Source organism: Echinops telfairi, unplaced genomic scaffold (genome assembly GCF_000313985.2).
Source record: "Echinops telfairi isolate 266 unplaced genomic scaffold, ASM31398v2 ScPeMD7_14;HRSCAF=57, whole genome shotgun sequence".
NCBI classification, from domain to species: domain Eukaryota; kingdom Metazoa; phylum Chordata; class Mammalia; order Afrosoricida; family Tenrecidae; genus Echinops; species Echinops telfairi.
In genome coordinates, this window is record NW_022103911.1 from 191,500 (window position 1) to 214,121 (window position 22,622).

At 37.8% G+C, this 22,622-nt stretch overlaps 1 protein-coding gene across 3 annotated transcripts in view; it reads left to right on the forward strand.

Moving 5' to 3' along the window:
- The window catches only part of KIAA1109 (KIAA1109 ortholog), a 195,776-nt gene extending 175,156 nt beyond the window's left edge, over positions 1–20,620 (forward strand). For 2 of the 3 annotated variants that reach the window (XM_045287398.1, XM_004711839.2), the window contains 13 exons: positions 237–416; positions 2,268–2,405; positions 2,920–3,177; positions 4,047–4,197; positions 4,844–5,001; positions 5,133–5,325; positions 5,548–5,765; positions 8,514–8,765; positions 9,311–9,514; positions 10,966–11,160; positions 11,575–11,709; positions 15,696–15,861; positions 19,910–20,620. In XM_045287398.1, the coding sequence (XP_045143333.1) occupies positions 237–416; positions 2,268–2,405; positions 2,920–3,177; positions 4,047–4,197; positions 4,844–5,001; positions 5,133–5,325; positions 5,548–5,765; positions 8,514–8,765; positions 9,311–9,514; positions 10,966–11,160; positions 11,575–11,709; positions 15,696–15,861; positions 19,910–20,126 (2,465 nt within the window). In that variant the 3' untranslated portion in view covers positions 20,127–20,620. Of the gene's footprint in view, positions 1–236; positions 417–2,267; positions 2,406–2,919; positions 3,178–4,046; positions 4,198–4,843; positions 5,002–5,132; positions 5,326–5,547; positions 5,766–8,513; positions 8,766–9,310; positions 9,515–10,965; positions 11,161–11,574; positions 11,718–15,695; positions 15,862–19,909 lie in introns of those variants that run through there. The other variant, XM_045287399.1, reaches the window with a different exon arrangement.
- Positions 20,621–22,622: the final 2,002 nt, after the last annotated feature.

A 22,622-nucleotide genomic window follows, 5' to 3' on the forward strand; every position in this document is an offset into this window, starting at 1 on the left:
CTCTTGACTAATACTTACATAAATAATGAAAACACATACTCCACGTTAATTCTAGTGTTTGTCCCTGAAGTGTAGGAATGGAACTTCTTTAAGTTTTCAAGCAACTGTAGTGTTTCTTAGATTATTCTCCTTGAATTTCATTGATGGAATTTTTCAGTTTATTAGCTAATTTCCTAATACTAGTTGTATGTCTATGTACATTTATGTAGGTTTTTCATTTCTGTGTTTGTGTTAAGGTAATATGGATGAAGAAGCTACTTCAGTCACTGGCCGAAAGGATTCCCTCAGTATAAACCTTGAATTCGTAAAAGTGAGTTTGTCTCGCATAAGACGTTCAGGAGGTGCCTCATTTTTTGAAAGTCCATCTATAAGCAAGTCTGCAAGCAAAATGGATACTACATTAATCAATATATCTGGTATTTGATTTTATACTTTTTAAATAAAATTTTGTTTTTCAGTGTTAGATGGTGGCTTCCCATTTAGCAGTTTGTATATTAAATACATTTAAAAATATTAATCTTTTGATGATCAATTGCTTTTTCAAGTAGAGATAGGAGTCAAATGATCAATGTTTTAAATATCGCCCAAGAGCCAAAACATATCTATTATAATCACAGAATTTTTTTTCTCCAAAAACACTATACTTGGTCTCAGAAGGGCTTAAGTTGTATTTTTATATCCCTAGCTTTAAAAGTAGCTGAATGACTATGTATAGATCACTTATTCACTTTTCTTCTTCTTTGCATTGTAATTATTTAAAATTAAATGCATGTGAAATGTTTTCAAGAATTTAGAGAACTATATGAGTGCAAAGTTCCATAATTGTGAATTGAACAATTATATGAATAGTAAATACGAAGAACTCAGCAAACATACCTTGAGCCTGAATTTTACAGTGAACTTGTGCAGGGTATTTTGCTCGGCAATTAAGGAGAAGCAGCATAAATATCATAAGGTCTTACGTGTAGAAAAATGGTTATGCAGTATAATAAATGTAACAATTGATGGGGTTATAAAAAGAGGAGGAAATAATAAATGCCATCTCCGTGAGAGATTAGAGAAGGCTTCAAAAAGGAAATGATAATTAGGTTAGACCTTGAAAATGGAGTAAAAATATTCTCGGATGTAGCAACATAACATGCCCTTAAAATATACTTCTGGTTCCTTATGGCTGAAGCATCATTAGATGTCTCGCTGGTTGTACTGAGTCGGTCGGGATGGAGGAAAAGAGTTGCTGCTGGAGTGAAGCTGGCGAAGTAGATCGGGACCAGAGTGTGGGTCTTGTATCCCAAGATCGAGAAGTAGATGCGACAGCATCCTCATGGGTTCTGCTCATCGCTTTGGGCACGGGGAAGCCATTCGAAGTTTTTAAGATGTGAGATGATGTGTTCAGATTGGTGTTTTAGAGGAGAGTTGATGGTAGTGTAGATGAGAGAAAAAAGATGTTTGAGAAGGCTGTTAAAATAAATCTAGCAAGATGAAATGTAGGCTTGAAGTTTCAAACTGGAAAAGAAGAGGAGTGGGTTCCCAGAGAGAAATAAGAAAACACAAGCTTGAGAATAACACCATTAACTTAGATAGAAGAAGAAAAGGAAACGACTAGATGCCTGGCAGCTAGAACGGCCTGATAGGTAAATAGTTGTTGGCCAGGCTGTGTGGGAGTGGGTTCAGCCTGAAATAGAAACTTCAGTTGTGAAGATCATTGGATGGTCAATTCTATAGAAGCGATGGTGGGAGAAACAGATGCAAAAGCTGGAGCAGAAGAGTGCTCACAGCAGAACCCTTCAGAGTGCTCTCAGACTGAAAATCCACTGCTGCTTGTCGCCTTGTCCTGGCCATACAGCTCTTTCGTTTATAACTCCTTTTGAAAGTTTGTCTGAGTTTAGCTTGATCGTTTGTTTTCGTCATTTGAGAAGACACTTTTTTAAATTGCTTTTCTTTATTTGTGTTAAATTTGAAAGCTGACTCTAAGACAGATCTTTTAAAACCTTTCTGGGGATTTCTTGATAAAGTAATAATAGAATTCCAACCTGACCTGGCCACAAGAAATGAAAAAGGATTCTAATAGTGTTAAAATGCTCTAGTTCTTTAATTTGTGGACAGAACATAGCATCACTTGCCAGCCATAATCTGTAACTTATGTTGATAATTGTATTTCAGGAACTGTAACATAATTTAGCTATATATCATATTATACCTAAATTGTGAGAATATGAGTGAGTTTGTAGATTTGTCCCAAGTCCTAACAGAATGTATTTATGTCTCAGCTGTTTGTGATATAGGCTCTGCCTCCTTTAAATATGACATGCGCCGACTCAGTGAAATTCTGGCATTTCCAAGAGCCTGGTACAGGAGAAGTATTGCAAGACGCCTTTTCCTAGGAGACCAAACTATAAATTTGCCAAGTAAGTTGATGTAATTATAGTTTTCCCTCCTTAAAAAGCCATCGAGTCAGTTCTACACAGATTGCTCTTTGTTTCTGTAAAATGTTTAGCCGAACATGTTCATCATAGTCCAGGGTGGAAAACAGAAAATCCTGAGAGAATGTGCCTTCTTGCTGGTGTTGTCTGCTTGCATTTAGAAGTCACTGTAGATTACGCACACGGAGAATTCTCGAAGTGATGTATAAAGTCGGAAGAACACAGCAGAAAATATAGAAAACCTGGATCTCAGGCCTCATTTGTAAAATACGAGCCGAGTATGTTTCCTTCCCATCTTGTGGAGTTTCTTTTGAGACTTACATAAAATAAAATGCCAGAATGTACTTTGAAAACTTTAAATTGCTGTATCATCCCCAGAGCGAGAACCAGAAGCAACATGTGATGAGAAACGGTAGATGGAGCATGTGATTTTTTTTTATATCACCATGATTATTCCCTGTTTGTTTGGCCTTATTTGTTCTTCCTACTTTTCTGCTAGCATCTGGCCCAGGGACACCTGATTCCATTGAAGGGGTGAACCAGCACCTTTCTCCTGAATCATCAAGAAAAGCTTACTGCAGGACCTGGGAGCAGCCCAGTCAGTCAGCCTCCTTCACCCACATGCCTCCGTCACCGAATGTGTTCAACGAGCATATAACCCACAGCACCATGTCCCCGGGGACAGCAGCACAGAGCCTGAAATCTCCAGCTTCCATACGATCAAGGAGTGTGTCAGATTCTTCAGTTCCTCGAAGAGGTAACAGTGCTCTCAGTAGTCTGTAAATACTCAAGGAGCAAAATTTAAATCGGTTACACTCAGATTTTCTGCCCCAATGATAGATCATTAAAACGACAACAAAAATTGATATTGCTATCAGAAAAGATCATGAGAGGTCTCATAACCTTGCACAAGAGGATTGAGAGAGGAGAATAAGCATCTTGTTAGTCTGTTCCATTTGGTACAATTATTTTAGAGCGGGGGGTGGGGGGGGGGGGGGCGACCCACAGTGCTGTTCAAGTACTAAAAGATGTTTTCGTATTGAAGATGTTGATCTTTGTATTCAGCCACTCTTTTATTCAGCCGGTATATTTGTAATACTTGTATGTTCCAAGCAATGTGCCTGAACAAGTAAAAGATGGTATGTTTTTTGTTGCTTTGTTTTCATAAGCTAAGGTTAGAGTATAATGAGCAAGTAGAGGACTCAAGATATCCTCGTACACTAGGTTCATAAAGCACAGAAGATGGGCAGCCCGGCCACCCTTGGGGTTTCAGAATTCTCCTTGCCTTGGAGCCTTTGATTTAGCAGCCTACCTCTGATTATCTCCTTTATTAAGAAAATCACAGTGATGAATTATCAGTGCCATTTCCCATGCACCTTAGTGTCTCCTAATATAAATGAAGACTACATAAAACTTTATGAGCTCTCAAGAAGTAAGATGGTCAGAACGTATTAAGCATTCAATAAATGGTAGCTGTTATTTTAATGACAAACTGCTGAATATTAAATGTGAGGTTTTAATAATATTATATTTTTATTTTCTTGATTGTAGTGATGGCTGCATTTTTCATTGTAATTGGTCTGGCTTCTTTGTAAATGAACACTTATTTGAGTTTTCTCTATTTAGATTCACTTTCAAAAACATCAACTCCTTTTAACAAATCAAACAAAGCAGCAAGCCAACAAGGGACACCATGGGAAACACTTGTCGTATTTGCTATCAACTTGAAGCAGTTAAATGTTCAAATGAATATGAGTAATGTAATGGGAAATACAAAGTAAGCATTTCTTTTTTTTTTTAGTGTATCATGATCATTTCTTTTTTTATCTAATCATTTTATTGGGGCTTGTACAACTCTTATCACACAATCCATACATCCATCCATTGGGTCAAGCACATTTGTACATTTGTTGCTCTCATCAGTCTCAAAACATTTGCTTTCTACTTGAGCCCTTGGTATCAGCTCGTCATTTTTCCCCTTCCTCCCTGCTCCCCTCTCCCTCATGTATCCTTGATAATTAATAAATTATTATTTTGTCATTCTTAGGCAAAGAAAAAATTTTAAAATGAGTTGTATATTCCTCTTTTACAGTAAAGCAACTCAAAACCTATATGCTAAATAGTTGGAGACAATAAAAACAGTAAATAAAACCTATCCATTGTTTTATCCTTATAAATGGTTAAATCCTAAGGATATTATAATTTAGAGCAGTAAAAAATATATTTTTCTCTAAAAAGAAGGAAAACTTATTTTCTAGATGGGAGCAAGGACTCTTCAATGTTAATATCCATACATTTTCCACATGTCTTGAGAAGAAATTTATTGCTGCTCTATGAAATTTGACCTTTTATATGAATCATCTGTTATAAACTGACAATATTGGTACCCAAATGTCTAATTATAACCTCTTTCCTTTTCGTAGTTGGACCACTAGTGGTTTGAAGAGTCAAGGTCGCTTGTCAGTGGGAAGTAATCGAGATCGAGAGATTAGCATGTCTGTCGGTCTAGGAAGATCACAGTTAGACTCTAAAGGAGGCGTAGTTGGGGGGACCATAGATGTCAATGCTCTGGAGATGGTTGGTATGTTGAATTTTACAACTGATATATTTATTATATCTTCAAAAATACATTCAGAAAGGGTTTTTGAAAATTGATTTTGATAAGTCCTATTAGAGCATTTCTCTGAAGAGTAATTACTATTTGTATTATAGCTCATATTTCTGAACATCCAAATCAGCAACCCAGTCACAAAATTCAGATTACTATGGGTTCTACTGAAGCCAGAGTTGATTACATGGGCTCAAGTATCCTTATGGGGATCTTCAGCAATGCTGACCTGAAGCTTCAGGACGAATGGAAAGTAAACCTGTATAACACGCTGGAGTCAAGCATTACTGATAAAAGGTATTAATTAAGTAAAACGCTGCTTTTGAATACTTTACAAGGCTGCTCTTAACCTTTTTGATTGAATAACTGGGAATTTTTTTCAATTATAATCATATGTATATCCATATTGTATTTTATATTATATAATGATTAGGATGGAAAAAGCTGGGTAAGGAAGGGAATGTTTCTTCTATTTTCATCCATCTATAAGAATTATAAAGATTCTGTTTTATGCTCTAGTGAAATTTTTGTCCATGGCGACTTGAAGTGGGATATTTTCCAAGTAATGATATCAAGATCAACCACACCAGACCTGATAAAAATAGGAATGAAGCTGCAGGAATTTTTCACACAGCAATTTGACACCAGCAAACGAGCCTTGTCTACTTGGGGGCCAGTTCCTTATCTTCCACCTAAAGCAGTGACAAACAACCTAGAGAGAAGTTCACAAGAACAATGTAAGACTTAGAACTATTTTTATATATATATGCTTCATTTTCAGTAAATAAGTATTCTAATTTTAATAAAAATAATCATAGTAGTAATCTATATACCGTACCAAGTGGTCCTGTTTCCCGCCTCTCATTTATTGCACTCTGTCCCTGTCACTAACTCATCTGCAACTATACTCAGTCTATTATTTTGAGTACTGTTTGTGACAATATTTTGTTCTAGTTTAGAACATGAGCTTTGGAGTCCAAGTGTCAAGTTTGAATTGAAGAGCTGAGTAATAATTAGATGGATCATTCTGTTCACTCAGTAATTGAACCAGCTTCGATATATTAAGTAGCAAACATGTGCTTAGGCACTATGCTGGGTGTAGCTCTGCTGGTGGACAAAGTCCTTATCCTCGTGGGGCTTGTATTCAGATGACACAGCCAGAACATAACATATTTACTACTAAAGATTTAAGATCATTTCAGGTAGAGAGAAATGCTGGAAAAAAGCAGAGAGCTGGGGAAGAAAATAAAGAATGGTACATAGTGTGAAGGCAGCCTGCACATAGGGTGGTCAAGAAAAACATTTCCGATGTGACATTTTAATGGAAATATGAATGAATGATAGAATTAGATAAAGATCTAAGAGAAGATATTCCAGCCATAGGAACCAGCATTCCTATAATAGCCAGAGAGGAGTGGCTACCATGGGAAAGGTTGGACTTGAATTCATCTAGGTAGGCCATAGGTCAGATCTTAATGTAATGGATAGCTATTGGACAGGACCGAACAAAGTAGGCATCACTTGATTTATTTTTTTGAAAAATCTCTATTTTAAAGCATCAGTCTGTTCACTGTGTGGAGATAAAAGGGATACAACTAAAATGGAAATAAGGAGGCCATTGCAATGGTTTAGGCAAGAGAGAATGTTGTCTTTGAGTAGGCTGATGGAAAAGTAGTCGTAAATGTGAGGGTAAATGTTAGTAGCTTTGATTACCACAGAAAAAGTACCTAAGAGTAACACTAGTGAGTAGATACAAGGGAAGGAAAATCAGATTCCACCTAGGGTAGCTATGATTCAGAATTGGCTCAGTAGCAGTGAGTTGGTTTTGTTTTTTAATATTCACATATGCAATGTTCACAATTAACCCAAAATCCCTTTTTAACTTTTCTGCCCACACCAGTATCCAGTTGAAGATCACAAATCTGGTTAAGTTCCTTCCCTCTCGCTTGAGCATAGCGCCAATCTCTTTTTTTTCATTACCTAACATGTTGACAACTTGATGAGACCTTGCCAGTTGTTCCACGGAATGTTTTAACATCCGGAATTTTTGACTTGCTTTTGTTATTAGTATCATTGGTGTTGTGCTCCTATTGTTGCGATGAGGTACCATCAAGTCAGTTCTGACTCAAAGCAACTGTAATTACTAAAGAACAGAACACTGCCCTATTCTGCACCAACCTGACAATTGTTAAGTTTGAGCTTGTTCTAGGCACTGTGTCGGTCCAGTTCTTTGAGAATATTTTTTTGTTGATCTTCTACTCTGCCAGGAATGATGTTCTTCTCTAGGGATCGGTCTCTCAACATATCCACGTATGTGAGAGGAAGTCTCACCATCTTCATATCTAAGGAACGTTCTGGCTATACTTTTTCTGAGAGAGAGCTGTCCCTTCTTTGGCAGTCCATGGTATATTCAATGTTCTTCACCAATCATTCACAAGCATGAGTTTTTCTTTGATCTTCCTTATTCCTTGTCCGGCTCTGTATGCATATGAGACCATTGGGAATACCATGGCTTGGATCAGGTAGGTGCACCTCAGTCATCAAGGTGACACCTTTGCTTTGAACACTCTAAATAGGTCTTTTGTAGATTTTTCCACTACAACGTGACATCTGGTTTGTTCCTCCAGTAACTATGTATCCTTGAAACTAGAATTTACATTAGGCATTTACTAATTTAGAGCTATTTTCTTTTTTTTTTTTAGAGCTATTTTCTAAAACACAAACTGAACACATCAAAAAGTACTTGTCATAAAAACAAATAGGCCTAGGAAATTGTTTTTGATTAGAGGAAATTAAATAGATATGCCTACTAACTATAATTTATAATCCTTAATAGGATTCAGGATAGGAAGTATGGAGAAGAACCAAAAAGGACATTACTGCAATAAGTGTGGAAATAAGAATATGAATTCTGCATTATATCAGTGATTCTCAAACTATAATGTGTATCTGAATCACTTAGAGATCCTGTTAAAATGTAGGTGCTGTTAGGGCAGGTGGATTTTTAACAAGCTCCCAGGTGATGCCCATGCTGCGGGTCCTCAGACCTCATCTAAAGTACCAAGGACAGAACAAGAAAAGCACAGTAGAAATAAAAATTAGGAAATTGACATTGGATTTGAATGTCTTCAAGTCACTGATTCATTTAATCCTCGACTATCAAGATAAGCTACACGTAGTTTCCAAGTTATATAAATTGCTGTCAAGCAGTTTGTAATTCACTAATCAGTACAGATGTGTTAGTTGTGATTATTACTTGCAAGGTACTACTACTTCCCTTACCTCTTTACAGCTTCCGATAGTCCCAGTCTCTTCATTAGAAGCTACTGCCTCATATTGAACAGGGGCTGGCAGTTGCTCTTGTCTCTTACAAAGTGCATTCAGCTGTAGAAAATAGCTACCTACCGCCCTCGTATTGCCCTCCCACTGCATTCAGAATACTCAGGAGCCACCGCCGGATATAAAGTGTGTTGGTTTTCTTGCAGTGCTTGATGCAGCTCATCACCGACATTGGCCTGGAGTATTGAAGGTGGTGTCAGGATGCCACATATCCTTATTTCAGATTCCACTGCCAGAAGATGGAATGCAGTTTGGAGGATCGATGAGCCTACATGGAAATCACATGACACTGGCTTGTTTTCATGGCCCAAATTTCCGTTCAAAATCCTGGGCACTTTTTCATTTAGAAGAACCAAATATTGCATTTTGGACTGAAGCTCAGAAAATCTGGGAAGATGGTAAATTGATGCAGTCTAGAGTGTAGTTTATCTTCTGATTTAAATATTCCTGAAGTTCTTTCTGTGTGGAGTTCACTGCCAATAAGGTGGTATCTGTGACATCCAGAGTATGTCAGTAAAGATCTCCATTCTTACTTAGGCAATTTAATTGCTGTGGCTGTGGTTGGCAGTGATCACAATAATGTCTGTAAATATTATTAAAACTAGAAGAGAAGAGGTAAGAGAATTGTTTGCCAGACTGTTGTAAGTCTCGGGCAAGGCTGTGCTAGATATCTTGATTTAGGATCAGTCCAGTCCCTTTTAGCTATAATTGCCTACTTGGTGGTTTGAAATGATTGCTGCTCTTCATTTTACTGAGGATTACAACCCAAGTAAGGAAAAAGTGTATTAATCTGCCCCCTCCTTTTATTTAGTCTTCAATCTTACAACCTTACAAGCTTATGTGTCACGTAGCTAAATTTTATTGCTCTGGGGCCTCAACTACTTTTATATACCTAGATATATATATCTTTTGTGACTTTTAAAAAATACTTGTTTTTCATCAGGTTCCTGTGATCATTCTACATATATTGTACAAACATTGGATTTTCATCTTGGTCATAATACCATGGTTACGAAACCATGTGGTGCTTTGGAAAGTCCTATGGCAACCATAACTAAGATAACAAGACGTCGCCATGAAAATCCACCCCATGGAGTAGCAAGTGTAAAAGAATGGTTCAATTATGTTACAGCCACCAGGAATGAAGGTTAAAATTTGATTCGTTAGAGATTATTATATTTTATCTTTTCTGTGTGGGGTTCTGTTGACTGTATTAAAAGTTGGAGGTAGTTTTCATTTTCTAATTTTAAAAGGTTCAGATCACTCCTCTGACATAAGTACTGGCTCTTTAGTAATTATCCACCATCTTGGTAGTATAACATCTCATACCCACTGCTATCAGTTGATTCCACTCACAGTGACCATAAAGGACAGAGGTTATCATTCTGGATGTAGGCTGCCATCTCTCTTTTCCTTGTAGCAGTGAGTAGGTTCAAGCCACTGACCTTTCATTTAGTAGCCAAGCACTTCACGATAGTACCACCAGGACTCTTGAACAGCTCAGAGATTCAAATGACGTTACATTAAAACATCTAAAGTGCTCTTTAAATAATTATAGTGAGGTGTACTTTGTTATAATTGGCTAAATATTTTCATAGGACAGCTAAGAACCGGAGGCTTGGAAAGACTATCACGCAACGAAATAGTAGACTGCCACAGATTATACATTTGGAACGATGAGCACAGAATGGAACAAAGTAATTTACTCATATTAGACAATCAGTTACAGGAGAGTCCTCTTGATGACCGTTTTCATTTGATTAGATTCACTAGTAATGTATGGGACTCTCTGGTTGTTCTTTTAGTCTGTGTTTACAGCATTGCTTTTGCCAACCATCTCATCTGTATTGGAAAGATGGCTAAACTGATATGTTAAAATTTGCTAGTTTGATTTTTAAATTACCTATTTTTCAAAATGGAAAAGATGAAGATTCTGACCCAATGGAGAATAGTTACCATAGGAGATCACAGGGAATAGATAGAACTTATTTGGAATGTTCTGAGTGAGATAGGTAAGAAATTAGAAGATTATGCCTATAGTGGACATTCTTCTAACTAGGGTCTGGGCTTTTTGGCTAGTGTGTCTTGGAGAGACTGTTAATCTATTGAACTGTTGGTGCACCTAGAAAAATGCTCATTTTGTGAGAAATCAGTTGCACTTTTAGGAGGGGGCTTCATTTGGTGCAAAAATGAAACTAAATGATAATGGAATTTTTCTAAGCCTCTCGGGGAAATCAGAACGTCCACCTAAGTTGAAGGTCTGCATCACAATCTCAGATTCTAAAGGTGGAGGATTTAATCTTGGAGGACGTTGGGTTTAATTTTAACTCTTAAACTCAGATAGGAATTCAGTTGAAAATAATATTCATTTTAAAATAGCAGAAACCAAAAAGAAAAATTCAATAGATTGATCCAAAATTGATACAAAAAGCTTTAGTCATGAAAATAGTGACACCCATTTTATTTTTTTAAAGTGTGTTTTCAAATTTATAAATTGTGAGAAGTCGTAAATGAGGAAATTTTGATGTTTCATAGTAACTTGGAAGTTACCTGATTATCAGTGCCTGTAGTTTGATTGTTGTCTCATTATGCATGTAGAGCTAAACCTACTTCGGAATGTTGATGCTAATAACACTGAAAGTAGCACCACTGTGAAGAATTCCAGCTTGTTAAGTGGATTCAGAGGAGGGTCCAGCTACAATCATGAAACTGAGACTATCTTTGCCTTACCAAGAATGCAGCTTGACTTTAAATCCATTCATGTTCAAGAGCCACAGGAACCTTCACTACAGGGTAGGTAGAAAAGAACCTTTAGTTTCTATTATTACTAAGAAAATTCTAATGGAAGTTCACACTACGGTTGCCTTCCCAAAAATTATCTTTATAATATTAATAAGATGTAATGATACTGACTTATGGCTGAAAGTTATTGGTTCTCTTACCAGCTATGAGACTTCCAGAAAAATTTTTTAACCCAGTTATACCTTTTCCTCGTCCGTAAATGGAAATAGTGTTAAGACTTCATTCATAGGGCTATTATAAGGATAAATAGCTGTCATCATCATTCTATAATCACATACAAATTACTCATTTTTCTATAGTGCTACATGAAATGGATTTACAGGCCCATGTAAACCCCTTATTATCAGGAAGAGGAAGGAATTCATTTCAGTACATCTTTTACTATAAAGGAACTTTGCATTGCAGATGCCCACCTGAAGCCAAAGGTAGAATGCAGTGTGGTAACGGAGTTCACTGACCACATTTGTGTGACTATGGATGCTGAGCTCATTATGTTTTTGCACGATTTAGTGTCGGCTTACCTAAAAGAAAAAGAAAAAGGTGAGTAGCATCACTCTGTCTTGCCCTAAAGCTGCAAGAAAGGTAGCTATGTGATTTAGATGAGTTTTTATGGTCTAGGGAGAAAGTGGGTGGGATGTGCCTAATTTATCTATCAGTTGTAAAACTCTGTAGCAGCATATTATTAGTAAGACTATTCATAGATTTACTGTGTATTTTCGAAGTACACTTCCCTCTTTTCCTAAATGAACCTTACACTGAATGGTGTCTAATACTTTATAAAGTGTTTCTGTATGCATGATCTTATGCAAGGAGCCTATGAATCAGAATCAATCAGATGGCAGTAAGGTTATTATGCAGATTCTTAGTTAGGGCTTGAAGTAGATATTAGTGAAGTAGAAAAAGAAAGCCTCTTCGGGGAAATACTACAAATCTACGTGCAAAAATAAACTAGTGAATAAGTGATAAACAACTGCCTGCTAAAATGGCGTAAGATGTAAATAATTGAAAGGGGCAACTGAATCAAATAAGATAAATTTGTTTTGAATTCAACACATTTTATTTATAAAAAATATTTTATTTAGATCTCAATGTTGGCGTCTTGATTTACTCATTCGAAACTTAATGTGTGTGTTTTGAAAACATGCAGTGACCCTAATGTTTATATTATAGAGTTGATTAAATATATATGCCATAGTGAGTATCCGTTAAGTAGAATAACTATTTAAAAGAATGTGGTAGGTTGAAGTAGTGTTAGTGAAATGGAATATTTCAATAAGCTGATGAAACACTGGAATCATTCTTTTCTCCACGCCAGGAACTTTAGTTAACCTGGCCAGATGACTGGAAAAGATCCATATTTTGTATCCATTCCAAAGAAAAGTGACCCAACAGGGTGCTCAGATTGTAGAATAATACCATTAATACCAACGCAAAATTTCCTGAAGATCAGCCTTCAATGGTTGCAGCAGTACATTGACAGGAAGCTGCCAGAGGCTCAGGCCAGATTCAGAAGAGAACATGGAACAAGGGATATTATTGACTGTGCCCAGGCAGTTGACCAAGTGGATCATAATGAACACTGGATAACCTTGACAGCACGGCATTCACAGAGCACTGCACTGTGCTCATGTGGGACACGTGCACACTCAAGAGGCAGTCCATGCAAAGAGAACAGGAATTCTGAAAGGTTAAAAATCAGGAAAGGTGTGCATCTCGGTTGTATCTTCTTACCATTTTTATTCAATTTGTATGCTAAGCAATCAGAGAAAGTGAAGTTATATGAGGAATAATTTGGCATCAGGATTAGAGTAAGGCTTATTAATACCCTGTGATATGCAGATGACACAACTGTGCTTGCTGAAACCAGGAAAACTTGGAGCACTTAACTGATAAAGTTCAAGGATTGCAGCCTTCAGTATGGATTACAACTCAATGTAAACAAGACCACAATCACCACAATTGGAACAATAGGGAAACATCATGATACATGGAGAAAAGATTAAAGTTGTCACGGAGTTTGTCTTGTTTGGATCCATAATCAGTGCTCATGGAAGTAGCAATCAAGAGATCAACCAACCCATTACATTGGGTAAATCTGCTGCACAAGACCTCTTTGAATTATTGAAAAGCAAGGACATTACATTGAGGACTGACCTGATTGCTTGACCCTAGTGATAGTGTTTTCACTTGCCTCATGGGCTTATGAAAGTTAGATATTGATTAAAGACGACAAAAGAAGAACCAATGCCTTTGAATTATGATGTTGGTGAGGATATTGAAAATCTCATAGCCTGCCAAAATAACAAATAAATCTGTCTTGGGAGTATAGACAGAATGCTCCTTAGAGGCAAAGATGGTGCTTTACATACATTGGATCATTGTCCAGAGACAGCAGTCCCTGGAGAAGGACATCATACTTGGTAGAGAGGCAGTGAGAAAGAGGAAGGCCCTTAGCAAGATGGATTGACATAATGGCTGCAACAATGGGCTCAAACGTAAGAATAAGTGTGAGTCTGGAGCTGAACCAAACCGTGTTTTGCTCTGTTATCCATGTGGTTGCTGTGCTTCAGACCTCTCTGGAATGGCACCTAGCAAGAACAACCTCCGAAGACCATGTTGAGAGAGGTACACAGCACAGATTGGATTCTTCTTCAATTACGATTCAACTAGAGGACCAAAAATTCACTAGTAGAGTAAAATCAATAATGACAGTTGTGAGAACTCTCAGACCTTAATTGAAGCTTTAAGTAAAATGACTGAAACCGTCCAGTGGGCAAGTGTTGAACAACAACATCTACCAGTTAATAATCATCCATTTCTTTCCCTGCCTTTATACGGAGAAAAACAGATGTTAAGCAAACCTATAAACTTCCAGATATTCTATGAAACCTTTGCAATCTTGTGAAATATTGTGTTGATTTTGCTTTTCTATAAACCTGTTTTCATTGAGTTGATTCTCGTTCATGACAGCCTTATGTGTGTCAGAATAGAACTGTGTTCCACAGGGTTTTCAGTGCTGGTGGTCTGTTCTGTTTTTTTTAGGAAGTCTATTACCAGGTCTTTCTTCCAAGGTACTTCTAGGTCGGTGGTTCTCAACCTGTGGATCAAGACCCCTTTGGAGATCAAATGACCCTTTCACAGGGGTTGCCCGATTCATAACAGTAGCAAAATGACAGTGATGAAGTAGCAATGAAAATAATTGTATGGTTGGGGGGGTCACCACAACATGAGGAACTGTATTAAAGGGTCACGGCATTAGGAAGATTGAGAACCACTGTTCTAGGTAGATGCCAACTTCTAATCTTTAGTCAGCAACTGTGCCCACTGACTTCTATACATTTGTTTCTTGCCCCACTCTTATTTTGGTTCCAAATTTATAATAATGAATCATTAGTACCTGTGGTATGGGTTTAAAGTATAAATACAGTACAATAGCTATGAGCAAATTTCACTTCTGAAAACTAAAGAGTATTTGTCATTATTGGGCCAAAATAAGAACACACATTCCTAAGAAAAGTTTTTCAATACACAAAGCTAGAATCCACTTACTTTTTAGAACAGTAAGATAAAGTCTAACACGAGGACTACCATCTGAGCGATCTGTGTTCTTGTGTAAGTAACATATTCCTAGAACCATTTCCAAGCAAGTATTCTCCCTCGTGCTAATTCTCAATTAAGCTACTGTATTTACCATACTGTCCATTCCAACTCATGGTGGCCTAGAGTTCAGATGAAACCGCTCCTCAGGCAGTTTTGTAGGCAATGTTAAGTCCTTGACTGCTAACCAGATGGTTCAAACCCACCGCCTGCTCCTGTGAATAGTAACACCCTGGGAAGTTCTGTCTCATCTGTAGAGTTGCTGTAAATTGGAATTGACTTGATGGCAAGAGGGTAGGTTTGGTTTCTGTTTAACCTTCATGGGAGCAGGTGGCCATGTCTCTTCCCCCACAGAGTGGCCGATGGGATCAAGCTGCCAAGTCTTAGAGTTGGCAGCAGTTAAGCGTTTAGGAAACTGTATTAACTAGTCAGTCCTTTTTTGTCAGTCTAATTTATATTTGAAAACCTTAATTTTGAGCACACAAATACATTAAAAATATCTGTGACTCTTCCAAATTAAATGATGTAATTCTGAATTGTTGAAAGAGGATAAAATAACATTGGCATTATTTTCTCAAAGAAATAAAAATAATTTGTACTTATTTATGGCTATATTAAAATACTACTTTTTAGGATGTAATTAAATGAGGCTTTGTCAAGGTCATAAAAACCATGAAAGCCAATTATTTTGACTACCGGAAAGGACCCCTGGTGGCACCGCGATCACAGCGCCATTAGCAGTTTGAGCCCATCAACTGCTATTGGAGAGAAAAATGTGTCATTCTGCCTCCATGAGGAGTTACAGCGTTGGAAACCCGTGGGACATTCTACTCTGTCCTATAAGTCAGAAGCAATTCAATGGCAATGAGTTTGGGGATGGTGTCTTGAGAATAAAGCATTTATTTATTTATCTATCATGTTCATTATAGCCATTTTCCCACCTCGGATCTTATCCACTAGACCAGGACAGAAAAGTCCAATTATTATACATGATGACAATTCCTCTGAGAGAGACAGAGAAGACAGCATCACTTACACAACTGTGGACTGGAGAGATTTTATGTGTAACACATGGCATCTAGAACCCACACTTCGGTAAGGAATAGGCATCTATATTTTACCTCATATCCTATGGATTTACTATGACAAAATTAGTAATGCAGCAGGTTAAATATGGTTTATCGAAAATTTTTTTAGCATATAGCCACTTGTCTATAGTTTCCACTTTTTTTTTCTTCCTGGTTTAAAAGAATAGCTTCACTGTGTCACAGTTTGTCAATCTCTAAAATATGAGCATAATCCCCGTCCACAGTTGCTGTTTCTCACCTTTCTGCCAGGATCCTATTTTCATGTTTGGAGTTGCTACTGTAAACTGTTGTTTTGTTACTTGGTTTGGAAAAATGCAGTAGAAGTCATTCATCACGATTAAGGAAATGTTCCCATTTCTCACAAAATATGTGTCATGGCAACATATTAATACATATAATGTCACAATATCCTTCAGTATACATCATCAGTTCCCAAACTATTTTGCTTCCTGCTCCTTTTCAGAGAAAAGGTTACTCAGTGCCCTCCCCACAAGTATAAACTTTTGCACTATAGCCCATAATCCCAGTATAAAGTGTAGGTATCTGCTTATGCGGGCACGCACACACACACACACCACGTACACACACACACACCACCCCACCCAACCACCCTGAAGTGAACCAGCATCTCCCAGGAGCTGATAACGCTTACTTATCAGTCCTCTACGTCAGAAGCAATAGAAAGCCAAGCCATAAATAGCTATTCTAATGCCAGCAGGTCCAAATCCCTTTACTGGGTCACAAACTAAATAAGGATCTCAATTATATAAATTTGTTTGTTTTTATTTCATGATTTCAAAACTCTTTTCTAAGTTGATTTACAATTATTGTACCTAGTGGTACTTGCATTATCTGTTAACTCTCTTTATTTGTGATTCACACTTAAAGTCTATTTTTTCCTTAGTTTTTTTCTCTCATCTGCTTTGTTAACTGGATTACAACATAGAGTTGTTACACTGATTAAATGTGTTATCTATGTAAAATGATTATAATTATTCAACTTTTTGAGAAATCAATGCTTAATATCCCCCCCTTTTTTTTCTGTTTTCTTTTTCTTTATTTTCTCCTTTTCCCTGTTCTTCAGAAGTTGTGAAAGTCAGAAATCATTTGTTCATTGTTTAAATGGGTATGTAAAGTAATCTAGACGTAGAATTTTGGAGAAAGTAGGTATTCATTAACACACTTTTCTATAAGATTTAGTGATCTATTCAGTCCTCTATCCCATCTTTTCGAATTTTGGCACTTTAAAATTATTTTCTAGATATGCATTTACTACAGATAGGTTTCCAAGTATGTTCGTGCAGTGCCATAGACCTTTAATTTTTTTTCAATCTTTTCTTGGTATATTATGTAATACTGTCTATTGATCCAATTGTGAGACTTTTTATTTATTTATTTTTAATTGGGGGCTCTTACATCTCTTATCACAATCCGTACATCCATCCATTGTGTCAAGGACATTTGTATATATGTTGCCATCCTCATTTTCAAAGCATTTTCTTTCTGCTGAGCCCTTGATATCAGCTCCTCATTTTCCCCCTCCCTCCCCTGCCAATCCTCCCTCATGAACCCTTGATAAGTTACAGATTATTATTTTCACATTGTCCTCTGTCACCCTTCACCCACTTTTCTGTTGTTCGTTCCCCTGGGAGGGGGTTATAAGTTGATCCTTGTGATCTTTTCCCTGGGAAGGGGTTATATTATATGTTGATCCTTGTGATCTATCCCATCTATCTCCCCCCACCTTCCCCTTACACTCCTGGTATCTCTATTCTCATTGTTGGCCCTGAGGGGTTTATGTATCCTGGATTCCATGTTGCAGGCTCTTATCTGTAGGTAGTGTGCATGTTCTGATCTAATCCGATTTGTAAGGTAGAATTGAGGTCATGATAGTGGGGGGAAGGAAGCATTAAACAGCTAGAGGAGAGCTGTGTGCTTCGTCGGTGCGGTACTGCACCCTGACTGGCTCGTCTCTTCCTTGTGACCCTTCTGTGAAGGGATGCCCAATTGTCTACAAATGGCCTTTGGGCCTCTACTCCATGCCTGCCCCCCAGCCCATTCATATTGGGTATGATTTTGTTCTGGGTCTTTGATGCCTGGTACCTGATCCCATCAAAACCTCATGATCACACAGGCTGGTGTGCTTCTTCCATGTGGGCTTTGTTGCTTCTCAGCTAGATGGCCACTTGTTTAGCTTCAAACCTTTAAGATCCCAAACGCTGTATCTTTTAATAGCTGGGCACCATCAGCTTTCTTCACCACATTTGCTTATGTACCCATTTTGTCTTCAGCAATCATGTTGGGAAAGTGAGCATCACAGAATGCCGGATTGTTAGAACAACGTGTTTTTGTGTTGATGGAGTACTTGAGTCGAGGCCCAATATCCATCTACAACCTTAATTCTTAACATATAGCTATAAGTACATAGATATACTCCCCTCTCGTTATATATAAATAGATTTACATATGTATATGCCTGTATTTAGACTTCTGTAAATATCCTTTGCCTCCTGGTTCTTTCCTCTATTTCCTTTTACTTTCCTCTTGTCCCACCATCATGTTTGACCTTCATTTAGGTTTAGTAATTCCTCACTGTCAACATTGCCCTTGATTAAGGCCCACTAGGCGTCCTACGCCTTTCTCTCCATTGATTTTAATTCACTTGTTCCCTTGTCCCTGGTTTGTTTCCCGTGCCCCCACTTTCCTTTCTCCCACCTCCCCTTCTATCGTATCCCCCCGGAACCATTGGTCCCATTCTTTCCATCTCCAAATTGTTTATCCCACCTATCTTATCTAGACATGCAGAGACAGTACTAAGTGCAAAAACCAGGCAAAGCCAAGCAAAACAACAAAAAGTCAAAACCAACAAAACAATAACCAAAAAACCAAGAACAAAATAATGACAAAAGAAAGCCACTGACTAAAATGGAAAAGCCTATAAAAATAGTTCAAGGTCTGTTTGTTGGCCTTTATGAGTGTTTTCCAATCAAGCCTGCTGGGGTCCCATACTCTATCTCCAAGTATGTTCTTGGCATTCCCCAGGATTTCATCACTTTGTTCCCCTTGCTGCTCCGCTGCATGCCCTTAGTGTTTTGCCCCAGAGTGATGGAGTTAGATCAGGCACAATTCCCGCACTGTGTCTCCAGTGTTGACCCCTGTAGAGCTATGGTTCATTGAGGTTCATGGTGTCTCTTGGTGGGGCAAGCCCTATGGTCCTCTCTGTGTTTTGTGCTTGGAGCAGGCTTAGCGTCCTCGAATACCCCTTTCCCCCACCAAGTCCAGTATCAATTTCAGATAGTTGGAGAGAAGTAGATAAAAAGGAATGTAATATTTTAATATTATATTCTTTAATATTGATAAAACTCACACTGAGAGTGTGATTTCAATGCCGAGCAATCATAACTTTGCTACAAAGCCCAGGGTACGATTTACCTAAAGGGCCTCAATGTTGTAGAACAAAGGGGGGGCCTAGAATTGTACAAGACGTAGATAGCACTGAACACTCATGACGGTGGGACAGGAAAAGTCAGCCAAATCTCACCCATGGCCAACCCTCCATATAGAAGGAAGTAGTAGGTATAGAGAGAATTTGATTCGCCCTCAGACATGTTTATTAGCACATAAGCAGGAATCAGGAAATCACCCTTTAAAATTTCAACCTTTAAAACACAGGAAAGCTTGTAGAATTAACTGACTGTCCTTTTAAATATTTAAGAGGACAGTGGAACTTAAGCCTAAAAGAAATAAATCAGAATAAATTATTTAAACTCAACCCATGTTACAGGCATATGTGATATCTGTGTACTTATGTTTGCACATACGGTATTTATCAAATGTTATTAGTGAACTCAGGAATTATAATCATTCAAATGCAGCTTCTGAACATGTTTTAAATCTGGAAGCATATTATGAAGGCTTAATGATGTCCTTGAGCCCATCTTTCTTTGTAGTTCATTAAGTTCATTTTGTAGTACATTAAGGTCCTAAATAATAAGTACATTTTGTGGTACATTAAGTTCCTAAAGTATTATTATTAATTATAAATGTCATTTTAGATTAATCTCTTGGACTGGAAGAAAAATTGATCCTGTAGGAGTTGATTATATTCTTCAAAAATTGGGCTTCCATCACGCGAGGACTACTATTCCTAAATGGCTTCAGAGAGGAGTCATGGACCCCCTGGACAAAGTTCTGTCGGTTCTTATCAAGAAGCTTGGTACTGCACTACAGGATGAAAAGGAAAAGAAAGGCAAAGACAAAGAAGAGCACTAAAAATGAGATCTGTGAACAAATTATGACAATGTCCGTTAAGTTTATTACACTGGAGTTTTTTTAATGTAACAAAATTATTTTAAATATAACTTTTAAATAATTCTAATTTTATGGCCATATATTAAGAGTTTGTAAGTCACCCTGTTTATTGTAGTTATCATTCTGTATACAGTGAAGTATTGCATGCTGTTGTAAATTTTGTGAAAGAATAGATTAAAATATATAAATATGTTCATTAAAGGTTTATAATTGTATTATGTGCAATATGATTCCTGCATCTTTAAATATTTGCAGAATAACTGTGAATTTTCTTTCTTACTGGCCATAACTTTTAGGGGGAAAAAATCTTATGATAATGTGATTTTTTTGGTCATTAATTTCTTTGTCATCGTAGTCTTGTATAAATACTTATTTGTATATAGTTTCAGTAATTATGATATGATTGCATACCACTAAAATATTGTTGTAACCATTGTAATAAAAGTTCACAATAATTGGCTTCAGATTTTTATTGTTTTAGATATTTCCCCTATGTTACATAAGGGGATTTTTATGAATGGGAATTACCTGATGACAGTGGGAGGGTAAGCTAGAACACAACTCAAGTTAGCCTGTGGTGCAGACTACTGCATTTAGTTAAAAAGACAGCTGGGATCCAAAGGAGCTAACATAGTTAACAAAGACATGCAGCCAGAATGTATTGGCAGCAAACAAGTGCTGCTATCTGAAGTCCCACAGCCACTAAGTAAAACAGCTAAAATCCGAGTGTATAGATTCCTGGTTTTGTATTGTGTCTGCCAGATTGTGAGATTAACGAGTCCAGCTCTCTCACAAATTGAACAGGGAATCAAGAGGGGCACGGTTGCAATTGAGAAAGATAAAAGATCAATTTGAAGTGTGGGGGCATGGGGAGTATAGTTCCTCCAAGGTGTAGACCTTGATTCAAAGCAGGTTCATACACAGTTCTTGTCACATGCCCTGTATTCCATGATACGTTCTCAGACAAAGGGTTTGATGACAATATACTGTGAAGGCAAACAAAAAAAAAAAAACTATTTCAGCCAATTTTTCCATAGTCTGGAGGGGTAGAGCCCAAACTAGGGAGAAGGCGGCTCTGTTTGTACAGTTTCCCTGGGAGCAGGAGAGAGCATTTACTTTATGTTAGTTGAAGGGAGACTTTCAGCGTCACAGCTCCGTGAGCGGGCACTCTCAGCTCTTCCCCACAGCCTTGCTTAAAGCACTGAACATGGTGATGGTCTTGTCTGACTAGGAGACGAAAATGAGGTTCAAACGGTGCCAGCAATTTCACTCTGTTACTCGGAATCGCAGGACGACTTTCTGCTCCAGGTTCTCTGCGTTCAGAGAATCAGCACTAACATCTCCGCATTCAGAGACTTCAGCACATAGTCCTTTGCCAGAGTTCATCTCAAGACAATTGACTCCCACACCAGATGCTCTTGACTGTCATGTGCCTGACCTTAGTCCCGCTAGCCGGGTGCTAGAGGAACATGCTTGCTGTTGGTCAAGCTGGCCCAAGAGGCAAATTCTGTACTTCCTCATATCTAAGATAATACTTCTATAAGGTTATTGCAACTAAAAAATTTTAAAAACTGATTACTTCTGAGTTCCAAGAAGGAACTTAGGCCTTCTCTGCTTCAAAGAGAGAGTTTGTCAGTAAGTTTGAAATAACAAAAACTTCCAATGGCTTTCAATACTATCAGTAGTAGTATCTAAAAAAAGAGGGGAACATTATTATAAATTAGCCCAATTTAGGGCACTTCACTTACTGTGATAAGGCTATAAAAGAAAAATGGCTATTTAAAATATATTCAAAATTCCTAAATATTCTCAATTCCTAAAAAAAAGCTTTAAGAAAACAAGTGCATTTATGCATTGCTTGTGGGAATGGCAAAACATTTCTGCAAGCCCAGGAGTGCTCATGACTACCTACAAAGACTCACGGCTGATAACCTGGATGTTTAGCCTCCAGATCTGTGAAACAAAAAGTTTTCTGTTTTTGTTTTGTTTTTAATCATTTTATTGGGGGCTCTTACAGCTCTTATTACAATCCATATATCAGTTGTATCCAACATATTTGTACAAATACTGCCTTCGTTCTTTTCTATACATTCACTTTCCATTGAGCCCTTGAGAGCAGCTCATCTCCCAACCGTCGTGGCCTCTTGATAGATTATAGATTGTTATTATTTTCAAGTCTCACACTGATTGCTGTCTCCCTTCCCCTCTGGTTTCTGCTTTTCTTTCCCGACTGGGGGTGTGGGGTTATGTGCCATTCATTGTGATCGGTGCCCTCCGCCCTCCCTAGCTCTCTCCTTCCCCCCACCCTTTTGGTATCTCTGTTCCCATTCCTGTTCCCGGGTTCCATGTGTCGTGAGCTTTATCTCTTGCCCAGACCTATGCATATGCTCCCGTCTAGTCCAGTGTGGGAAGCAGCACTGGGGTCATGAGAGTGGGGGGTGAGGAGGCCTCAAGGGA